The sequence below is a fragment of the Capricornis sumatraensis genome, chromosome 22 (assembly GCF_032405125.1).
Source record: "Capricornis sumatraensis isolate serow.1 chromosome 22, serow.2, whole genome shotgun sequence".
Classification (NCBI taxonomy): Eukaryota; Metazoa; Chordata; class Mammalia; order Artiodactyla; family Bovidae; genus Capricornis; species Capricornis sumatraensis.
Genome location: NC_091090.1, coordinates 33,129,496 through 33,153,486, shown reverse-complemented (window position 1 = coordinate 33,153,486; position 23,991 = coordinate 33,129,496). Strand labels below are relative to the sequence as shown.

The 23,991-nt window shown below is 37.3% G+C and overlaps 2 protein-coding genes across 2 annotated transcripts; one reads left to right on the top strand and one right to left on the bottom strand.

The window, feature by feature from the left end:
- Positions 1-13,545: 13,545 nt before the first annotated feature.
- LOC138069348 (olfactory receptor 2H2-like) lies at positions 13,546-23,748 on the top strand (the record flags this gene model as incomplete). Its single annotated transcript, XM_068960607.1, has 2 exons — positions 13,546-14,453; positions 23,721-23,748. Coding segments are annotated over exons 1-2 (936 nt in total), but the record flags the coding sequence as incomplete, so codon positions are not given.
- Positions 19,411-20,358, bottom strand: LOC138069347 (olfactory receptor 2W1-like). Its single transcript, XM_068960606.1, has one exon. The coding sequence runs from the start codon at positions 20,356-20,358 to the stop codon at positions 19,411-19,413; it is 948 nt and encodes a 315-aa protein (XP_068816707.1).
- Positions 23,749-23,991: the final 243 nt, after the last annotated feature.

The following is a 23,991-nucleotide window of genomic DNA, read 5'->3' as shown; positions in this document are numbered from 1 at the left end:
TGATCCAGAGGATGTTGGCAATTTGATCTCTGGTTCCTCTGTCTTTTCTAAAACCAGCTTAAACATCTGGAAGTTCACAGTTCACATATTGCTGAAGCCTGGCTTGGAGAATTTTGAGCATTACTTTACTAGCATGTGAGATGAGTGCAATTGTGAGTTAGTTTGAGCATTCTTTGGCATTGCCTTTCTTTGGGATTTGAATGAAAACTGAACTTTTCCAGTCCTGTGGCCACTGCTGAGTTTTCCAAATTTGCTGGCATATTGAGTGCAGCACTTTCACAGCATCATCTTTCAGGATTTGAAATAGCTCAACTGGAATTCCATCACCTCCACTAGCTTTGTTCATAGTGATGCTTTCTAAGGCCCACTTGACTTCACATTCCAAATTGTCTGGCTCTACGTGAGTGATCACACCATCGTGATTATCTTGGTCATGAAGATCTTTTTTGTACAGTTCTTCTGTGTATTCTTGCCACCTTTTCTTAATATCTTCTGCTTCTGTTAGGTCCATACCATTTCTGTCCTTTATCGAGCCCATCTTTGCATGAAATGTTCCCTTGGTATCTCTAATTTTCTTGAAGAGATCTCTTTGAGTGAACTCAGAGTTCGTGATGGACAGGGAGGCCTGGCATGACGCAGTTCATGGGGTCGCAAGGAGTTGGACGCAACTGAACTAAACTGAACTGAACTGATACTTTTTTCTCTCTTTCACAGTTAAAGAAACTATGTTTCAGCCTATCATCACAGGTAAGTAGTTTTTTTTAAAAAAAATACTGTATTATGACTATGACTGTATAACGTATACCAAAAACATTTTATAATGATTCACTTATTAGTGTATAAGATAGGCTACTGTGCAGAAATTATATCAGCTATTTATTTATAAAACATAAAGTAATTATCTAGCTCCTTTTTTATCAGTGTATAAGTCATTATACCTTTAAATAAATATGAATTTATTTTTTGAATTCTTTTTATTTTTTGATTTCTAGTAATACATGTATACAGTGTTTTGTATCATATAAGGCAATATTAATGTAGGTACTGACAGATGATTCATCTTGTAAACAGAGGATGTAAACTTATGGTATCGATATATACAGTACATACTGTAAATGTATTTTCTCTTCCTTATGCTTTTTTGGGGCTTCCCTGGTGGCTCAGATGGTAAAGCATCTGCCTGTAATGAGGGAGACTTGGGTTCAATCCCTGGGTCTGGAAGATCCCCTGGAGAAGGAAATGGCAACCCACTCCAGTATTCTTGTCTGGAAAATCCCATCGACGGAGGAGCCTGGCAGGCTACAGTCCATGGGTTGCAAAGAGTCAGACATGACTGAGCGACTGAACTGAACTGAACTGAACAATGCTTTTTAAATATCATTTTCTTTTCTCTAGCTTCCTTTGTCATAAAGAATACATTATAGAATACACATAACAGGTGTTAATAAACTGTTTATATTATCAATAAGTCAACAGTAGGCTAGTAGCACTTAAGTTTAGAACGTCAAAAGTCATAGATTTTTGTCTGAGTGTGGAGTCAGCACTCCTAACTCTTGCATTGTTCAAGGGTCAACTGTAGTAGAAATGTATGGAACTGGAACAGCAATAGTTTTTGAAAATAAGTTGATTTATAACTTGATATGTGCTCACCCAAGATGGTGTGATGAAATTGAACTGAACATCAGCATAGATATAATCTCAAAGACACCTTTTGCTAGTAGTTTAATGTATTTGTTTTCACTTGTTTCTCTTTTGTATAATGCATTTTTTTATAAATTGTAAAATCATCCATGTAGAATATAATTATTTTCTAAATTATTACACTTTTAATACTTGTCCCTATTGTTCAGTTCAGTCTCTCAGTCGTGTCTGACTCTTTGTGACCCCATGGACTGCAGGATGCCAGGCTTCCCTGTACTTCACCAACTCCCAGAGCTTGCTCAAACTCATGTGCAGTGAGTCAGTGATACCACCCAACCATCTCATCCTCTATCGTCCCCTTCTCCTCCTGCCCTTTCCCATCATCAGGGTCTTTACCAAAGAGTCAGTTCTTTGCATCAGGTGGCCAGAGTATTGGAGTTTCAGCTTCAGTCCTTCCAATGAATATTCAGGGTTGATTTCCTTTAGCATTGATTGGTTTGATATCCTTGCAGTCCAAGGGACTCTCAAGAGTCTTCTCCAACACCACAGTTCAAAAGCATCAGTTCTGCACTCAGCTTTCTTTATACCCAACTCTCACATCCATACATGACTACTGGAAAAACCAAAGCTTTGATTAGACAGACCTCTGTTGGCAAAGTAATATCTCAGCTTCTTAATATGCTGTCTAGGTTGGCCATAGCTTTTCTTCCAAGGAGCAAGTGTCTTTTAATTTCATGGTTGCAGTCACCATCTGCAGTGATTTTGGAGCCCAAGAAAATAAAGTCTCTCATTGTTTCCATTGTTTCCCCATCTATTTGCCATGAAGTAAAAGTTATGACCAACCTCGATAGCATATTGAAAAGCAGAGACATTACTTTGCCAACAAAGATCCGTCTAGTCAAGGCTATGTTTTTTGCAGTGGTCATGTATGGATGTGAGAGTTGGACTGTGAAGAAAGCTGAGTGCCGAAGAATTGATGCTTTTGAACTGTGGTGCTAGAGAAGACTCTTGAGAGTCCCTTGGACTGCAAGGAGATCCAACCAGTCCATTCTGAAGGAGATCAGCCCTGGGATTTCTTTGGAGGGAATGATGCTGAAGCTGAAACTCCAGTACTTTGGCCACCTCATGCGAAGAGTTGACTCATTGGAAAAGACTCTGATTCTGGGAGGGATTGGGGGCAGGAGGAGAAGGAGATGACAGAGGATGAGATGGCTGGATGGCATCACTGACTCGATGGATATGAGTCTGAGTGAACTTCGGGAGTTGGTGATAGACAGGGAGGCCTGGCGTGCTGCGATTCATGGGGTCTCAAAAAGTCGGACACGACTGAGCGACTGAACTGAACAGAATGGGACTGGATGTCACAGTCTTTGTTTTTTCAGTGTTGAGTTTTAAACCAGGTTTTCACTCTTCTCTTTCATTTTCAACAAGAGGCTCTTTAGTTCCTCTTCACTTTCTGCCATAAGGGTGGTATCATCTTCATAGCTGTGATTATTACTATTTGATTCTGGCTTGTGCTTTACCCAACCCAGCCGTTTGCATGATGTATTCTGCACATAAAATAAATAAACAGGGTGACAATATACAGCCTTGTTATACTCCTTTCCCAATTTGGAACCAGCCCGTTGTTCTCTGTCTGGTTCTAACTGTTGCTTCTTGACCTGTATACAGTATTCTCAGGAGGCAGGTCAGGTGGTCTGGTATTCCCATCTCTTTAAGACAGTTTGTTGTGATCAACACAGTCAAAGGCTTTGGCATAGTCAATAAAGCAGAAAAAGTATTACTCTGGAACTCTCTTGCTTTTTTGATGATCCAACGGTTGTTGGCAATTTGATGTCTGGTTCCTCTGACTTTTCTAAATCCAGCTTGAACATCTGGAAGTTCATGGTTCATGTACTGTTGAAAGCTGGCTTGGAGAATTTTGAGCATTGCTTTGCTAGAGTGTGAGATGAGTGCAATTGTGTCGTAAGTCCTGAATTTTTTTTTTTTTTTGCTCCAACATTGGTCATTTGGGGATCCTCATGAGGCCATAAAGTATAGTTTAAGAGTGCAGCACTGATAACAGAGGTAGGTGATTGGTATATGTGCCATTAGTTCACGTAATGTATGTCCTCTGGACATGCTCTGGTCAGATCCAAATGTTTGGTTTCCAGTTGTATGTTGAACTTTTACTGCATGAATCCAACCCTATGCAATGGTGGATCTGACAATATCGAGCTTAATAGGAAGCCCCAGTTGCATAATCACTTGACGTCTATACTACATCAGAATAGGAGCTTTGAAAGTATTAGCTTAGTGCAAAAGCAATTATGGTTTTGGACTGTAAATATTTTTAAAGTATTATAACCAGGCTTAAATATCTTCATTAATCAAAATAGGAGCCATTACAAGCAACACATTCTTGCCAATGACAAATAAGTCTGTTTAGTGAAAGTGAAAGTCTCTCCATCGTGTTCGATTCTTCGCGACCCAGTTCCTGGAATTCTCCAGGCTAGAATACTGGAGTGAGTAGCCTTTCCCTTCTCCAGGGGATCTTTCCACCTGAAGGATTGAACCTGTGTCTCCTGCATTGCAGGCGGATTCTTTACCAGCTGAGCCCCAAGGGAAGCCCAAGAATACTGGAATGGGTAGCCTATCCTGTCTCCAGTGGATCTTTCCAACCCAAGAACCAAACAGGGTGTCCTGCATTGAAGGCAGATTTTTTACCAACTGAGCTATCAGGGAAGTCCAAGTCTGTTTACTTCTGTAGCATAAAAATCTGTGCTTTGGGATTCAGTGTATTGGAAATGATTTTCTGTCTCCTGCTGGTTGTGACAGTGGTTTCCTTGCAAAAGGTTGTCAAAATCTTGAGGAAGTGGTATTCGATTGGCGAGAGGTCAGGTGGTTATGGCAAATGAGGCAAAACTTTGTAGCCCAATTCCTTCGACTTTTGAAGTTTGGTTGTATGACATGGCCATTGTCTTGGAGAAGAATTGGGCCTCTTCTGTTGACCAATGCTGGCTGCAGGCATTACAGTTTTTGGTGCCTCTCATCGATTTGCTGAGCATGTTTCTCAGATGTAATAGTTTCCCTGAGATTCAGAAAGCTATAGCGTGGATTAGACCAGCAGCAGACCACCAAACAGTGATCATGGCCTTTTTTTTTTTTTTTTTTTTTGGTGCAAACTTGGCTTTGGGAAGTGCTTTGGAGCTTCTCAGTGCAACCAAGAGCTGGTCATCGTCCATTATCACATAAAATCCATTTTTTGTTGCACATCATAATCTGATTGAGAAATAGTTTATTGTTGTGTAGAATAAGAGTAGATGACACTTCAAAACGATGATTTTGTTGATTTACAGTCAGCTCATGAGGCACCCACTTGAGCTTTTTCACATTTCTGATTTTCCTCAAATGCCAAATGACCACAGAATGGTCGACATTGAGTTCTTGGGCAAATTTTCATGTAGTTGTAAGAGGATCAGCTTTGATGATTGCACTCAATTTGTTGTTGTCAACTTCTGATGGCCAGTCACTTTGCTCCTCATCCCCAAAGCTCTTGTCTCCTTTGCAAAACTTCTTGAACCACCACTGCACTGTACGTTTGTTAGAAGTTCCTGGGCCAAGTGGGCTGGTGTTGTGAGTTGTCTCCGCTACCTACAACCCATTTTGAACTTGAATAAAAAGAATCGCTCAGATTTGCTTTTTGTCTAACATCATTTCTATAGTGTAAAATAAATATAAAGTAAACAGCAAGTAATGTCATTAGCAAAAATCATAAAGTGAGAAATGCCAATTAAAATGATGTATAACATAACCACATTTATTTAAGAATGTATTTCAATATCAAACAACAGAGTTCAACACCGAAAAGCAGCAATTACTTTTACACCAACATAATACATTTAATTTTCTCTTGTGTGAGGCATTTCCCTGGTCCAAGACTCTAAAAGTCTGTATGCCACTTTTTTTTTTTTTTTTTTTGGCTTTCAGAGATACCATATGAAAAGTGCTTACCTGTTACGGATACCACTAGCACCACAAATATATTTTGTTACATGTTTCAAGCAACATGATAGCTTTCAGCACTGCTTCTACCTGCTAGAAATCTCTCTCTTGCTCTTAGCTCCATTTATAACTTACAGCCTTCTCAGTCACCTGACAGTTTATAGCAGAATATCCCATGTGGCATGCGCTGCCTCCAAATCCACTGGATTCCATCAAACATCGAGCCTCTTTGAGTTAAGTAGCAAAAATTAAATACATTTTTCTTAATATTAGAGAGAATGTACAAGCACACCTAAGATGATTGAACTTCTGAAACTTCATTTAATGTAGAGGGCCCTAAATCTTTGTACGGTTTATCTTCCACCCTTTGACATGCATGCCATAATATATTCAGACTTCTTGCAATTTCTTGCTCTTTAGATCTGATTTAGGGCTTCCCTGGCAGTTCAGTTGATGAGAATCCACCTGCAATAGAGGAGACCCCAGTTTGATTCCTGGGTTGGGAAGATCTGCTGGAGAAGGGATAAGCTACCCACTCCAGTATTCTGGCCAGAAGAATTCCATGGACTGTGTATAAACTAAGAGTTGACACAACTGAGCAACTTTCACTTTCACTTGGATCTGATTAGGATGCTATCATCAACATTGTGGAATAATTATGTTCTGTGAAATATCAGGACAGTCAAGATTTTCATGACTATATTTTATCAGAAAAGGGAGAGTTGATTTAGATCCAAGGTGGGACAGTGAGTATGTCCTGTTGTCCTCACATATATGTAAATTGCTTTTAATTCTCTGTACTGATGGGGATTGAAAATGATACACTTAATAGATCAACCATATGCTAGAGCCTATATTAATCTTTTCTTGTTAAGATTCTACAACAGATACACAGCTGCAAATGGGGCAACCATTTGTTAGGTTTAAGGTTATGCACTTTCATGTGCCTTAGTACCTCTGGTACTAAGTAGATGGAAGCCTTTATCAATTTATTCTCCATCTTCTGGTTCAAAGTCTGAACTAATCCATGCATTTTATTCAGGACACAGTATTGCTTCTGATTTTGGCTGATGACAGGCAGGTCTATGGATTTTCCCTTGGCTTTTATTCCATTAAGACATCAATAAGAGAATTCTTCCATTGGCTAAATATATCTGTCCTCATTATGCATTAAGAGACCATTAAATACCATGGAGCAAGTCCACAAGCCTTCTGGACTAATTGTAAACTGAACTTAGGCCAAGACTCCATTTATCTCCTATGCCTCTAAGCCTTTGCTATCATTGGGGGTCATTATGACATTTTTCATGTCCTGTATCAAATAAGACTCAATATTGGATGGCCCTCACACTTTGGTCTCAGTACTTGTCTTTCCCCTTGTTCAGTTAATTTGGTAAATGGCCATAGGTTGCATTTAAAAAGTGAAAGTGAAAGTCGCTCAGTCGTGTCTGACTCTTTGTGACCCCATGAACTATACAGTCCATGGAATTCTCCAGGCCACTATACTGGAGTGAGTATCCTTTCCCCTCTCCAGGGGATCTTCTCAACCCAAGGATCAAACCCAAGTCTCCTGCATTGCAGGTGGATTCTTTACCAGCTGAGCGATAAGGGAAGCCTTAGAATGCATTGGAGAAAAGCTAAGTAGAATATTTACTGTATATTCTTGAAGTGGCATTTCAAAGTTCTTTCTTAAGGGACCTTTAACTGATGGAATCTAGGTCTGAGAACAGACTAGATATGAGAGCTGGGTGAAGGATCATTATTTTTATTACTGTTCCCATTTCCATTTCACCAACTCAATATTTTTGACATATCTACTCCAGCAAATTTGTAATTGTCTCTACATATGTCTCAACCCTAGGAAAATTATAATGTATTAGCCATCACCATAGATATTTGTGTATTAAGGTTCTCTTACTGCTGAGCCAGCCCGCTGTCCATTCGGTTAATTGTAGCCGGATTTGGGTATTGAAGAGCTGCCATTTTGCCTCTGCTTGTTTGAAATTTTATCATTCACATTCTTAGCAAGGATCTCAGTTTCTTGAAAACATCTCCTATTGTTAACCTTGGTCTGCAAAGGACATTAAGCTTCCCCAAAATACTTTGCCCCTTTACTAGTACATTCTCTAGTCACTTAATAGAGTGTGTTCTCTGTAACATCACAGGAAGTGTGGTTAGATGATAGATTCTCTGTTGGTACATTATAAATCCATTCTAACATTCCTAACTCTGAGCCATGTTACACTTTATTATTCTGTCAAGGCAACTATAGCAATGCTATCATATTCACTGTACATCAGTTCAGTTCAGTTGCTCAGTCGTGTCCGACTCTTTGCAACCCCATGAACCGCAGCACACCAGGCCTCCCTGTCTGTCATCAACACTTGGAGTCCACCTAAACCCATGTCCATTGAGTTGGTGAGGCCATCCAACCATCTCATCCTCTGTCATCCCCTTCTCCTCCTGACCTCAATCTTTCCCAACATCAGAGTCTTTTCAAATGAGTCAGCTCTTCTCATCAAGTGGCCAAAGTGTTGGAATTTTAGCTTCAACATCAGTCCTACCAATGAACATATAAATTTATGAAAGTTTTATACTACATCCCTGAAGTATTAATATATTAGAACTGAATCCAGCATTCCTTTCAAGAAGTTGAATTCCTAAGTACTACAAAAGTGTTCTAATGTCTATAAACTTTTCCATACCCAGGTTTGTATTCTGTTTCTCCTCTAAGAGAGGTTACTGATAGTACATGTTAGCCAGATACAGTAGATTTTAGAATACTCTATTTTGTCTTATAGTCGGGATCATAGTTATTGCTCTGGAGTTGTTGAGTAGGACAATGAGAGACCGTGAGAAGGTCTGAAGCATCTTGCAAGGAACAAGTTTACATGATCTCTGGCAAGTGGAGTTTTCTCTCCTCTAACAAGAGGGAAGAGACTGCTTTTGTCAGTTTTAGAGGTTCAGAGAAGTCTGGATGGAAGTTCATGTTTTTGAGGTGCAATTGTACACAGATCCACCATCTTAGGTGTAAAGTTACGGCTTCATCCCTTTCAGAGTCCTGACTTTAATATAAACAGTCTGTTGAGACATGCATTTTTTCTTCTTTGCAGTCCTGTCAGTCTTATAATCAAGTCCTGGGTCTGATTTTCAACACTCTATCCTATGTAGGATATGAAAATCTCTTTAAGTGCTTCCATGGAAGTTTACTTGCTTTTATAGCTTTCCCTAGTTGTAGTTAAAGTTGCTCCCTGGACCTGCTGCATTATCATCAACTAGGACTTTATTAGAAATGCCAATTCTTGGGCCTTACTCCAAACCTAAAGAATCGTAAACTCTGGATGTGGGGCTCAGATATCTGTGTTTGAACCAACAGTTTGAGAACCATAGCCTTAGGCTATAATTGGCTGACTGACTGGAACATACTACTCTTTGTGTTTGTGTTTTTTTTCCCAAGGCTTCCAAGATAGTCAATGAAAGCCAGCAATGTTGACAATTATCTAAGTATCATTACCCTCATATCTTTCAAAGGCTAGATGTACTCCAATGTTCCCTTCTATCTGTATGCCAAACCACAACATGTAAGACTATTAGTAATAGTAATGTTAGAGCATGTTGAGTTACCACTATTCCATTTACCCCTATCAGTGGAAGGCTTGTCACAACTTGACTAGTGAGTGACTTATTGCCTGAATACTCTTCTAAAAGTCTGCTTTCAAATACTGCTTTCAGACCAATTCCATTTAGGTCCTCCAGAAGGCAGAGCTTGAGAATAGAAATTAGATTCAAGCAACTAACTTCAAGAATAATGAGTGAAAGACAGGAAAATTGATACAGGTAAGAAAAACAGACAATATTAGGGCATATTAGTCAATGTGTGCAATGGAAAATCAGTTCTCCCAGGACCTCCTGGAAAACATAAGATTTTTTCACATGAAGGAAGGTTTGCTGGAACACTTATCCACTTGCTACCATTCTCCCTTGTTTGAAAGTTCCCTCTAGGGTCATTAAATATCTTGCATTTGGGGGCAGCACTTGTCTTTGTGCCAATTAAACTCGCACAGTGTTATACAAGGCCTTGGGGCCAACCGGGAAGGCATATGCAGCATGCTTGAGCTAAGAGACTGTCAGGGTAGATGAGATGAATCTGAGTTCACACAGAACTGTCCCCTAAAGTTCTGCTGAAATCAGAGATGGGCTGTGCATCGAGATATACTTCACAAGAGGCATCTGTTTTAGAAGGCGAGATGTAAATATTGTATTCTACATTTGTAGCCACATTAATTGGGATGCATTGGCTCTCCACAGAATCTCCTCTAGATGTTGTCCCAGAAGCAGAGGAGATGAGCTAAAAGAAAAGCACAGGCAAAGTTGATGTTTGTGAGAAGACAATCTCAACAGAAATAAATATAAAGAGAATTCTTGTGGTGTTTTGCATAGTGAATATGAACTAAACTAAGACTCTCTCTTCCTACCCAAGAATCTTTTGAGAATATTTGATCCAGAATAGGGCAGAGGATATCTCTTCCAATGATTTGTAATTAGACAAGAGCTTAGATAGATGCACGGAGACACAAATGTATTAGATAGAAATATAAATAGATATATACATACAGAGAGTATCTTTTAAAAGACAAAGAAAACCAGGAAAAGTACAATAATCTAGCTTTATACAAGGAACACAAGCCGAAAGTTACTGGAAGTAGATAAAAGTCATAGGATGGAATAGGAGGTATTTTGATTTTGGAGATGGGAAACTCATCAACTCAGACTTTTTAAAACATTAACTTGTTTCTCCTACTAAATATTGAACTCAGATTCATAATCAAAGGCTAACATATCAATTCTAGTTTGCAAAAGTTTACAAAAAATAAAGGAAAAGAATAGAGGCTCAGAGGGTATATATGGATTTTCAAAAATTGATATCATTTTAAAGAAAAAAAAAGCTAAGTAAAATAAAAATATGAGATATGAAGGATCTTGTGCATCTTAATTCCTTTCAAAATATTTGTGTTTGTGAGTTCTTGTAGATTACTATCCCGTAAGAGATACTAATGAGAACTATTGATTGAGAGAACTTCAAATAAACCTACTTCTAGTATTTCGATAAAATCAAATGTGATTCATGATAGGTGGGTAAGAGTAGGGTGGATCGATAGAAAACAATAGGACCAGAATATTCAGGAAATATCTTCCAGCAGCTGTGTAAAAGTAAAAATATATACTGATGTTAAAAGCTGCATGATATTATGTTGTTGAAACTCTATTAGACTGAGATTAAGAATTCACCCCTATGAATTCATATAATAGATTGTAAATATCAGGGCATATCATAATTTTTCTTAGAATCTTGGCTTGAGTGGTCCATTTGACACAATGTATTATTTTTGAAAAGAAAGTGAAAATATTAGTCACTCAGTGGTGTTTGATTCTTTGTGACCCCCATGGACTGTAGCCTGCCAGGCTCCTCTATCCATGGAATTCTCCAGGCAAGAATATTGGAGTATGTTGCCATGCCCTTCTCCAGGGGATCTTCCAACCCAGGGATTAAACTTGGGTCTTCTGCCTTGCTGGCAGATTCTTTACCGTATGATTTTAAATGTTTTCAACACATTTCATTTCCATGCATTTGATTTCCTCTAGTTCACATTTTCATTTTAAAAATTATTTTAAAGTGATAAAAATATATGCACAATTGCTGACAAAATATAGGAAGATGACTCAGACATATTTCATCACCTGATACATTTTTGTATGTGTGAGGATTAAATAAGATAAGCCACTTATCAAATTATCAAGTTACATGGTAAGAACTCAGTCAAGCAGAGCTTTGCTGCTGCTACTGCTCAACAATGTCTGTTTAGTTTATGGATCTCTGATTAAAATTTCTTTCTATCCATTGTCTATATGTACATTTTCTTAAGTCTATGTTTGTGAAATGATTTGGTATATAAGGAATAAACTACGAATAAAGTGATAGATACAGTGCCTGAAATTTGCCATGAGAATTGTGATAATTTAGTTTGTGTGCTTAGTTGCTCAGTCATGTCTGACTCTTTGTGACCCCATGGACTGTAGCCTCCCTGGCTCCTCTGTCCATGTGGACTCTCTAGGCAAAAATACTGGAGTGGGTTGTCTTGCCCTCTTCCAGGGGATCTTCCCAACCCAGGGATCAAACCCAAGTCTCCTGCAGTACTAGCAGATTCTGTACCATTTAAGCCACCAGGGAAGTAACTGTTTTGGAAAAGGAATACTTTTATTTAAATGTTGGCATAAGTAATACTTTATCAAACATTGATTTGGATGAGAGAATGGAGTCCAAGATTTTACATTTCTTGAAGGACTGGCAGCTAAAGGGAGTCACTGAAAGGCATAGACTTGTAAAATCTATTTCAAATCTTTAACTTTGATTATTTTCCTTCTGTGTGTCTTGTTGGGAGACTCTCTTGGCAAAAGCTTATTGTAAATGAAAATACTTAGAAATGTAAAAAGTATATCAAGCGTTAAGTGTATTAAAGTTGAAGAGCTGACAGATTTTGTTATGCTACACAAATAGGAAAACTGGTAGGGAACAGAAAAGCATGAAGGTGAAGGAAAAGAGTACAGAATCTTTAAAAATTAACAACAGAAAAAGGGAGAAAGAAGGAAAAGGCACAAAGGCCCGTCATCTTTCTTTAGGATGTTAAGAAAATACCACCAGTGATTGAGTGGAAAGAATATTTCCCCAAACCTTCTTTTAATCTGCTGGAAAGATAAATAATAGATAGTACATAATTCAAATTTGTTTTGTAACCTCAGGTTTTATGGGAAGAAAAGCATATTAAAAACTGATATGTCTGTACTGCAATATAAAGATAGATTATTTAAAGTAATGAGAAGTGGGTCAAATTACTTTTCAAGGGAGAAAATGTAAATATATGACATTTCTTTTTTCTAAATGATATAACATATTCTCTGTAAAACTTTGCTTCTATATTTTGATGTTTTGCTGCTGCAACAATCAACTGAAAAGTATCATCATCAGGATTATGATACATAATAAACACTGAGCAGTTACTATGGGCCAGGAACTCTCTTCACATTACTTTATTTTTTTGGCACATCCCACACATGGCATATGAGATCTTAGTTCCCTGACCAGGCATGGAACCCACACCCTGCCTTGGGAGGGCAGAGTCTTAACCACTGGATGACCAGGGAAGTCCCCATATTTAGTTTCTCCAACAGGCATTGGGAGGTTCTATGATTCCTCCACCTCCCCTCCATTTTTCAAAAGATAATCTAAAGAAATAAATAAGAACAGCAAGTTTAAATAACTTCCTTAGATCACATATCATAAAGTGTCTGAGGAATAATTCAAGCTCAAAAATCAAGAGAGATAGTGGAAAGGTGGAATGAAGCAGAGAAAGGGAAGATGAAGAGAGAGGAATGAAGACTAAGGGATGGGAGAAAGATATTCAGACAAATTGAGATACAAAAACATAGAAATGAGAACAAAAGGAAAAAAGAAAAAGAGAATGTTATTGAACAGTAATTTATATAAAAATCCATGCAGAAAATGTAATAAATGTGTAGTCTTTGAGAGCAAGGATAAAATAATCTCATAATACTTAGCAAAGATATTTTGAGTAGAAGGTGTTCAGTATTTATGTAATATTTATAATATAAAGTTCTAATCAGATACAAAATATGAACAAGTTGGGAAAGAAAAATAGAGAAAATAAATTATGGGTATGAATGATTAAAACAGATTACTAAACTTTGTATTTTTTTTAAATATAGAAGGGAAAAAATCTCACCCTTGAGCCCCTGAGTAGAAAGTAATCAAATAATTCATACTGCCCTTCTCCCTGTCTCTGTGCAGGCCTTTGAGCAACTACTTTTGAACCATTGCCTGAAAAGACAATTGCTCCAGAAGCTATGTTCACAATTTGTAATGACAGCCATAGTGATTTCATCCTCCTGGGCTTCTCTGACAAGCCATATTTGGAGAAGACACTTTTCTGGGTGATTCTCATCTTTTATTGCTTGACTATTACAGGAAATTTGGTCATAATTCTTATCTCCTTGAAGGATCCAAAACTCCACAGCCCGATGTATTACTTTCTTTCCAACCTATCTCTGCTAGATCTCTGTTTTACCAGCAGCTGTGTTCCACAGATGTTGGTTAATTTCTGGGGTCCAGAGAAGACCATCAGCTACACTGGCTGTGCCATTCAACTCTATGTCTTCCTGTGGCTTGGGGCCACTGAATGTATCCTTCTTGTCATCATGGCTGTGGACCGCTGTGTGGCAGTGTGTCATCCACTGCAATATACCACTATCATGCACCCAAAACTTTGTCTACAGCTGGCTGTCTTAGCATGGGGGACTGGCCTGATTCAGTCTCTGATTCAGTTTCCTGCTAACCTCCGGTTACCCTTCTGCTCCCACCAGAGGGTGGATGACATAGTGTGTGAAGTTCCAGCCCTCATTCAGGTCTCTAGTGCAGACACCATCTATAATGAAATCCAGATGTCCATAGCCAGTATTATTCTCCTGGTGCTGCCCTTGATTATTATCCTTTGCTCTTACATTGCTATTGCTAAAGCTGTGCTGAGAATAAAGTTAACTTCAGGCAAGAAGAAAGCATTTGGCACCTGCACGTCTCATCTTCTTGTAGTGTCCCTCTTCTATGGCACTGTCACAGCTGTCTATCTTCAACCCAAGAGTCGCTATGCTCATGAACAGGGCAAGTTTCTCACCCTTTTCTACACTGTTGTAACCCCGACTCTTAACCCACTCATCTACACTCTAAGGAACAAGGAGGTAAAGGGGGCACTAATAAGACTAGGGAGGAGGACCTGGGATATTTGGAATAACTAAAAATGTTGGACTTTTGCTTAACCTGAGAAGAGAGAATGACCTTGTTCTCTCTGGGTCTTCAAAAAATCTGAAGATATACCTCCCAACCTTAAAGTAGTAAAGAGCTGCATTTTGTTCAAGCTGAGATCCTTATTTGCTTCATGATGCTGATTTAGGCACAGTATGTGGTAGAAATGAATATATTTATTAGTCATATTTAAAGAGCACATAATATAGTTGAATTGGGGCAACAAAAGAATCACAAGGTTGCAAAATAAAAGACCAAGTAAAATGTCTCATGCCTTTACATTTATTTCTTTTTGCTTTGGTCTATTTTCCTCCAAACCCAACCACTACTTTCATCTAACCATCTAGTCCCAACAAGGCTCCTAACATTTTCAGAGATTGTTTAATAAACACTCAGGAAATCTAATCAGTGGTTCTTGGTTCCGAGTTTCTTCTGCCTCCTTGCCTCAGTCTGTCCTTTGTGTATGTATAATGTACCTAGAAATCCCCAGTGCCAAAGTATTTGCCAAGCAGAGGTCAGTACTTATTGTTCCCGGTACTGCTGCTGCTCTACAACTCGGTGTGTCCAAGTTTCTTAGTCTGAGCCCCAATAGTATGGGCCACCAATTATGGGAATAGACTTCTTCTTTCTTCATTCTGAGTCTCTGTCATAATTTTTATCAGATCCAATTCTTATTCATTCATCTCAGAGATATTTATTGATTTTTAAAATTAGGCTTCTATTTTGTACTAGATCCTGGGTATATAATGCTAGATAAGATAGAAAAATTCATGAATGTCATGGAACTTACTGTCCAATGGTATGAAGAGATATTAAGCAAAGTATTTTTAATTTATCAGCTTAATATAGAGAGACTTGCTCTTCATCTTCTGCCTACATCTGATCACTATGCCACGTGCCTTTTGAATATTATCCACCAAAATTTATTTATTTGCTTTTTTAGCGACTGTTTATAAGTGTTCACTACTCTATTTTATTTCACTGAAATCCAGGTATAAATTGTTGATTCTCCTGTAAGATTGTCTAATAAAATATGCCTCCTATCTGCTTATGCCTAATTCATGATAGATGGAATTAGTATTAGGCTGTATTCCATCCCATTTTCCTGTACTGATAAACTGTACCACTACTTTCTGATTTGGAGATTTCATATCAAAATTTTTTAAAAACTTAAATTCTTATTTGCAAACTTAAAAAGTGATTGCTGCTCAAACCAACAGTAAACTGGTTAGAAATAACATAATATTTCTCACTGTTGATAAGAGAACAATGGTTATATAATAGTTTTGTTATCTTTTCACTCAATTCAAAGATTAAAAGGAGTAAATGGGAAGAAATCTAAAAGGACAGAAGTTGTTTTGTGATATTTTGCTTTAAGATTGTACAGCTGGAGCAGCTCTAGAAGTGATGAGATTTATGATGTGGACATAATAATGAGTTCCTGAGACTGAGAAGTAGTATCTACCTTGGAGAGGGAAACAGGGATGCTGGCATATTCGAAAGTTCATCTTACTTTTGACACCGGCTGAAATGATACCAAGGCCTTTAGTAAGAGGAAAGATGCTGATGCCAAAATGTAAATGCATGTGGAGAGAGGCCATGATACCAGTAAATGATAGCAGTAAGAGGGAAGATATACAGTCCTCAGACTTTATAATTCATAAGATTCACATGCTATACTTGTTAAAAATTAAAGTACTTGTGTTTCATACTCAGAATTTCTGATTGTCCCCTGGGATGGACGTTTTGAATAACACCATGAGTGATTCTGATGCAAGCTGCCTAGGACCAACTGTGGGAAGTTCCAGTCTAGATCTTTGCTCAGCCAAAATGACATGAGTTTCAAATGAACCCATGTATCTTAAAAATAGGAGCAAAGGGAAGAATGGTCTAGAAATAGAATAAAACCAATAGCTCAAATCCCGCTTTCTGAAGTGAGGGTGGGATTATTTTCTCATAAGGGAGATGTGGTTGAAATATTGTCTTCAAGAGAGGGTCTCAATTCAGTTAACCTAGGAGGTACAGAAAATGTTAAGTAAATTATTTTAAGATATAGGTGAATTATTAATTATGGAACAGGAGATCCCAATGGTACCTTGGAAGGTTTTAGGAAAGATAAGGGCAGGTATGTGGGAAAGGAAAGGGATTCCACTATGGGAATAACAGCATGGAAAATGTAGATGATCAAATGCATTTGCGTTTTGGGAGATGAGTGAGGAAATAGTGATCAGAGGCACTGTGGACTTAGCTTTGTACTGTCTTCTTTGTTGATATGATTTTTTTTCGCTCTAATCACAGATTTTTATGGAATGTATACTGAGATTCAGGTATTGTTATAAAACCACAAAAAAGCCAAAAAATATTGATTCCTTCATAGATATTCTAGATAATAATCAATATTTCCTTGTATAAGTGACTAATTCAGGAAAAAGCTGGCTATATTATGGATTCAGGCATTCTATTCCTTTGAAATTTAGTGTCATATTCTGGCACATGTGCTGTAGATGATGGTAGATTGAACCTTCTGATGGTTGCACGGTAAGTTCTGTTTATATATTGTCCTGTAATCCACTCAAAGTCCTGAACATAGGACCTGCTAGAGGGTAGGAATATATGTTCACCAGTATAAAAACCATAATCAGTGGTATGTTCATATATGTACCTGTGTTTGTCTGCATGTTTTTTAGTGTGTAGCCATAAAAATTCAGATATACGTGAAAAAAGTAGCACTTAAAACGTGGCTATTATAAAAGTTATAAATCTTGCCCCTTTTCAGGTGAACAGAAGGAGAATTCAGTAAGAACAGCATTTGAAAGAGCAAATAACGATAAAAGTAAAAGTCACTAATCATCAGAGAAATATTTGAGAATATAGACTCCACATTTTTTTAACAATTGGCTTAAATTTACCTTTTGGATTCTTTTCTCTCTCTACCAACATAGCCTATACTTTAACAACAATATTATTATTCTGCAAAAAACATTCAAATGCCTATTTTGTCTGCCTTTAAATGTTACTGGATTTTTGTGTTTACTAAAAGAATAAAATGCATTGTTTATACTTAAAACCCGATTCAACTGTTAAAACGTATTATGTCCTCCTCAATGCATTTTATTCTTTTATTAATGAACTGCCTAGAAAATTTTATCAAAATTCACATGTTTCTGTGATACTAGCTTGAGGATGGAATCATCTGACTCATACTGTGTGGTCAGTGCTGAAATATTTCAGCCTCTTAATTGAATTGAACTATAAGGAAAACGCTTAAAGAATGGAACATGATTTATAGAACAGGAATGGTGAGTGAGGACTTTTTCTTTTACTTTTCATCCATTTTTTAACTTGAAGTATAGTCAGTTTACACTGTTGTGTTAGTTTCAGGTATACAGCCAAGTGCTTCAAATATATATGTATGTATATACATATATGAATATATATATATTTTTTCAGATTATTTTCCATTATAGGTTATAGGCTGTTATAAGATATTGAATATAGTTGCCTGTGTTTTACAGTAGGCCTTTGTTTATTTATTTTATATATATTAGTGTATATATATTAATCCCAAATTCTGATTTTAGCTCCCCACACCCACTTTGGTAATCATAAGTTTGTTTTCTATGTCTGTGAGCATATTTCTGTTTTGCAAAAAGTTTGTTTGTATCATTTTTTAGATTCCACATATAAGTGATATCATATAATATTTATCTTTGTCTGACTTATTTTCCTCGTATTATAATGTCTAAGTCATCCATGTTGCTGCAAATGGCATTATTCATTTTTTTACTCATTTTTTATGGCTGAGTAATAATCTATGGACTGCAAGGAGATCAAACCAGTCAATCCTAAAGGAAATCAGTCCTAAATATTCATTGGAAGGACTGATGCTGAAGTTGAAACTTCAATACTTCGGCTACGTGAAGCGAAGAACTGACTCTTTGGAAAAGACCCTGATGCTGGGAAAGATTGAAGGCAGGAGGAGAAGGGGATGACAGAGGATGAAATGGTTGGATGGCATCACTGACTCAATGGACTTGAGTTTGAATAAGCTCTGGGAGTTGGTGTTGAACAGAGAAGCCTGGTGTGCTGTACTCCATGGGGTCACAAAGAGTAGGACAAGACTAGATGACTGAACAACAACAAGAATAACCTATGCTCACCTATATTATAATAACCTATAACACATATACCAGAGCTTCTTTATCTATTTTGTTAATGGACATTTAGGTTACTTCCATGTCTTGGCTATTGTAACTTGTGCTGCTATGAGCACTGGCTGGTGGAGCAGGAAATGGCAACCCACTCCAATATTCTTGCCTGGGAAACCCCATGAACAGACGAGCCTGGAGAACTGCAGTCCATAGGGTTGCAAAGAGCCAGACATGACTGAGCACATACACACACATGAGCATTGGGGTGTGTATATTTCTTTTTTTGAATTAGAGTTTTCTCCAGATACATGTCCATATAATAACTCTATTTTTAGTTTTTAAAGGAACTTCCACACGGATTTCAATTGTGGCTCCTCCAACTTACATTCCCATCAACAGTGTAAGAGAGTTCGTTTTTCTCCACATCTTCTCCAGCATTTATTATTTGTAGACTTTTAAATGATGACCATTCTTACTGGTGTGAGGTGAAACCTCATTGTAATTTTGATTTGAATTTATCTAATAATTGATGATTTTGAGCATCTATTTATATGCCTGTTGGCCATTAGCTAGTGACTTTGAAAGGCATTTTTAGTTTAGAATCAACCCTTGGCATTATAGGACACTGACATTAAAATATAAGCACATATTTCTAGGTATTATTTTCACTTATAGGTAAAGGCTGCTACTAAAATAATTTCACAATGAACTAAAGGTTACATGAGGCCAACTTCTTTATTGGAAATGCCTTGTGAAAAGATGTTAGTGTCCTATTGTTTCTTCAGAAAGTTTTTCTTTTCTAATCAGCCTCTTCAGGGCCCCCTTGAACTCCTTATTCCTTAGTGTATAGATCAGTGGGTTCAAGCTGGGAGTAACAGTGGAATAAAAGATACTGAGTAGTTTACCCTCACCCTGAGATGGACTGTTTCCTGGTTGTATGTACATGTAGATAACAGTCCCATAGAAGATGGAGACCACAATGAGATGGGAGGAACAGGTCCCAAATGCTTTTTGTCTCCCTGCTGCACACTTGATCTTGAGCACAGCTACAGCAATGAAGCTATATGAAACCAGAATGAGAAGAAGCGGTGGGAGGAAAATAAAAAAACACAGTGCAAATAAGATTTCTTCCATGACTGTGGTGTCCACACATGCGATTTTGACCATTGCAGATATCTCACAGAAATAGTGATCCAGGTGGTGGTTTTCACATCGAGGAAGACTCATAGCATAGGGAGAGAGGATCATGCAATTAATGACACCAATTATCCAAGTCATGGTCACTAGGCCTCGACAGAGTTGAGGGTTCATTATTGTCATGTAATGTAGAGGCTTGCAGACAGCATTGAATCTGTCATAGGACATCACAGCCAGGAGCATACATTCAACCGTGCATAATGTCACATCAATGAAAAGTTGAAAGGCACAACCACTGAAAGAGGTTTTTTTGTCTTTACCCCAAACATTGACCAACATCTGTGGGACTATATTTGTGGTATAAGAGAAATCCAAGATGGCCAGATTTCTAAGGAAGAAGTACATAGGAATTTGGAGACGTTCATCTAGTAATGGCAGCAGGATGATGGCGATATTTCCTATCAAGGCAATAGTGTAGAAGAAAAAGACAACCCCAGAGATGATCATCTCCAGTTGAGGCCGTCCAGGGAAACCAAGGAGTATAAAACCACCAAAGTAGCTATCATTGATCATTTTCTTATTTTCTTAATATCAGCTGTGAACATAAAATATTAACATATTGGAAACCATAGTGAGTATGTTTTTAAACAATATTACAGGTATATATTGCTAAGATAAACATCACACAATTAAAAAATTAGTATTTAAATCTCATAATTATTTTAACTTTCCTGTTTATTCGATTTGGTATAAAATTTATTTAAAGGATACTTTGCCTCCAGAGTTTATACTCTCAATTACTTTGTCTCCTTTTATGTCAAGGCAAAAAAACTGCAGAAGTCTCAGAAGAAAATCCTGAGAAAAATGGTTGAACGAAGCCAGATAGACTTCCCTTTACAAATCAGGATGCTGGAAAGGGGGTTGGGAATCAGTAATAAACTGTTGCCTCCTTCATCCAAGGGTTCATAGAAAATAAAGGCTGCATAACTGTTACGACTTTTCCAATAGTTAAGCACAAAGGTTCAATCCTGCTGTCCATGTTCACTCTGCTATATAAATCTTCTGATCTTATATTTTAAAATGCAAACTTTCAACTAAAAACTTGTATTTCCAAACATTATTTTTCTTTTTCCATCACTCCCCAGAACAGTGTTCTCCCTCTTTCACTGCAGACACAACTTTTTTCTTAAAAAAAAAAGAAAAGTTATTTATTTTAATTGGAGGCTAATTACTTTACAATATTGTGGTTCAACTGTACTTTTGATTCCAAATTATATCATTTCCTATGAAGTAATTCTTTTAAAATGTACCCATTTCTTAGTTTTATCTCAATCATTAATATTTATTTATGTCCTATCCCTCATCTTACAGGAGTTCCAGTTCTACTATTTATGCATTTAAAATGTTAAACATCTTCAAGAGGGGGAATTGTGTTATTTTTATGTTTATATCCCTAGTGACCTTTCTCAGGATTAGCACAGAAAAAAAAAACATGTAAACATTTGATGTTGGTCCAAGGAGACTTTGATGACCACACATGGACATTTCTTTTCCTATCTAACAAACCTAGTGTCTTTTTTCAAACTCATTTCTGCTAAGAAAATGTCTCTCAAGCCCACAAATAGATTCCTAGTTTCTAAACCAGAGGTCTTTTCTAAATTATTTTTCTGCTTAAATTCTCAATGGTAGGTTAATATCTTCTATATTAGACCTGCCCTTTGCCTTCATAAATAGTTCTTTTCAATTTTTCACTAACATTTCCCTCAGTGAAATTTTCATTCTTTCCCTCCTTTCTTCCTGCATTTATAAACCACATTCTCTAATGGAATCCCCTTTGTCCCATATTTCCTCTGCCTCTGTGACTTCAGTTACTAATTCTGTACACATAACTTAGAATTCAATTTTTTCTGGTCCCTTCATCTTTTGCAGCTTCAAACTTACAAATTTAGCTAATCTGTGGGATTTCCACTGGGTTTTTACTCCCATATCAATCATTTATGCAAAATTGAATTCATTCTGTTTTATATCTTAAAACAAAAGCTTTTGATCCATATAGCTGCCTCATAAGGTATCTCCTAGGTTCTTAACAAATGTTTGTTAAAATGAATTTATGAATTTGGGGGGTAGAAATTAAAAACGCAAATAGACATTTTCAAGTGAAATCAATTTAGGATTTAATGTATGTTTCAAACTTTGAAGTAAAGGAGATTGCTATAGAAACCAGAAACTTTTATGCAAATTCTTTAAATTGGAAATCTTATCAAATGTTTTAAAAACAGCATAATTTCTTTTCCCACTTACCCTAATTAAGCTTAGTGAGATTTTCTGTGGTAGTGATTTAACCAAGGACTTTCTGGAGGAGAAAAATCGAACTCTTCTAAAGAAGGAAATGTTTCTTTCTCTCTTTCCCTAAATACGACTGAATATATAATTCTTCATTACTTATTTCATTATACCATTCCCCCCACTTGCCATTGAGATCCTATGTGATAGTGGCAGGAGGCAGCCACTGCCTGTCATCTTTCGCAGTTCATGTACCCATTCAAGAAGAACCTTACCATTATACATTTCAGAGAAGAAAACGTGTTCAGTGTGAAAGATAACAAGTAGTTTTCCCTAACCAGCAGTGATAAAATTTGTTGAGTCTGGGAAGACCTTGGGGACACTGGGTTACTCATTAGCAATTAAATGTGTATTGTGCAATTATCCAAGGAAGAAGATCATTAAAAAAAAAAATCTCCCAGGAGAAATTCTCCCAGGTAATCAATACTATTAATATAAGATTAAATAAGTAACTACAATTTTACAAGTCAGTATACATTTCTTATATGCACTTTGATCAATAAAATACTTTTATTGATGGCTTTATTATTCTACTTTATCTGGGAGAACATTGCTTGTCGAGAAGTTATAGAGTATCACAAGGTAACAGACATAATGAACAATACAGATGAGACACACAAACCTACGTATGATAGTAACTGTACTTTTTATAGTTTCTATCACCTCTAATTTGTATAACCTAACTTTCAAATATTTTTTCATAACAATGAAATACCCAATTTTGGCAAAGAAGGACAATTTCAGCAATAAGCGTGCTTCACAGAAGTGTACCAGACTCACTACCACAGACAGAAAGGGTGAGAAAACTATGGTGGCAATCATTGGATAGCTTTAAGTTTGAAAACCATAATTTATTATTTAGACATTTGCCTGTTACTCCCATTGAGGGCACACTGATCAATTACACATTCCCTGGAAATTGCCATTTTATATGTATGTATTTCCAAACATGAGAAACACTGGGCTGGAGAAGCACAAGCTGGAATCAAGATTGCTGGGAGAAATATCAATAACCTCAGAAATGCAGATGACACCACCCTTATGGCAGAAAGTGAAGAGGAACTAAAAAGCCTCTTGATGAAAGTCAAAGTGGAGAGTGAAAAAGTCGGCTTAAAGCTCAACATTCAGAAAATGAAGATCATGGCATCCGGTCCCATCACTTCATGGGAAATAGATGGGGAAACAGTGGAAACAGTGTCAGACTTTATTTTGGGGGGGCTCCAAAATCACTGCAGATGGTGATTGCAGCCATGAAATTAAAAGACCCTTAGTACTTGGAAGGAAAGTTATGACCAACCTAGACAGCATATTGAAAGGCAGAGACATTACTTTGCCAACAAAGATCCGTTTAGTCAAGGCTATGGTTTTTCCAGTAGTCATGTACGGATGTGAGAGTCAGACTGTGAAGAAAGCTGAGTGCTGAAGAATTGATGCTTTTGAACTGTGGTATTGGAGAAGACTCTTGACAGTCCCTTGGACTGCAAGGAGATCCAATCAGTCCATTCTAAAGGAGATCAGTCCTGGGTGCTCTTTGGAAGGAATGATGCTAAAGCTGAAACTCCAGTACTTTGGCTACCTCATGCGAAGAGTTTACTCATTGGAAAAGACTCTGATGCTGGGAGGAATTGGGGGCAGGAGGAGAAAGGGATGACAGAGGATGAGATGGCTGGATGACATCACTGACTCGATGGCTGTGAATTTGAGTGAACTCTGGGTGTTGGTGATGGACAGGAAGGCCTGACATGCTGCAATTCATGGAGTCGCAAAGAGTCAATCATGACTGAGTGACTGAACTGAACTAAATTCCAAAAAATATTCAGCAGCTTTTGCTGTTGAATAGTTTTAGTAATGACATCAGAAAAT

Bases quoted from the DNA above. Each gene is read 5' to 3' on its own strand.
- LOC138069347 (XM_068960606.1), bottom strand. From the start codon at position 20,358: ATGATCAATGATAGCTACTTTGGTGGTTTTATACTCCTTGGTTTCCCT.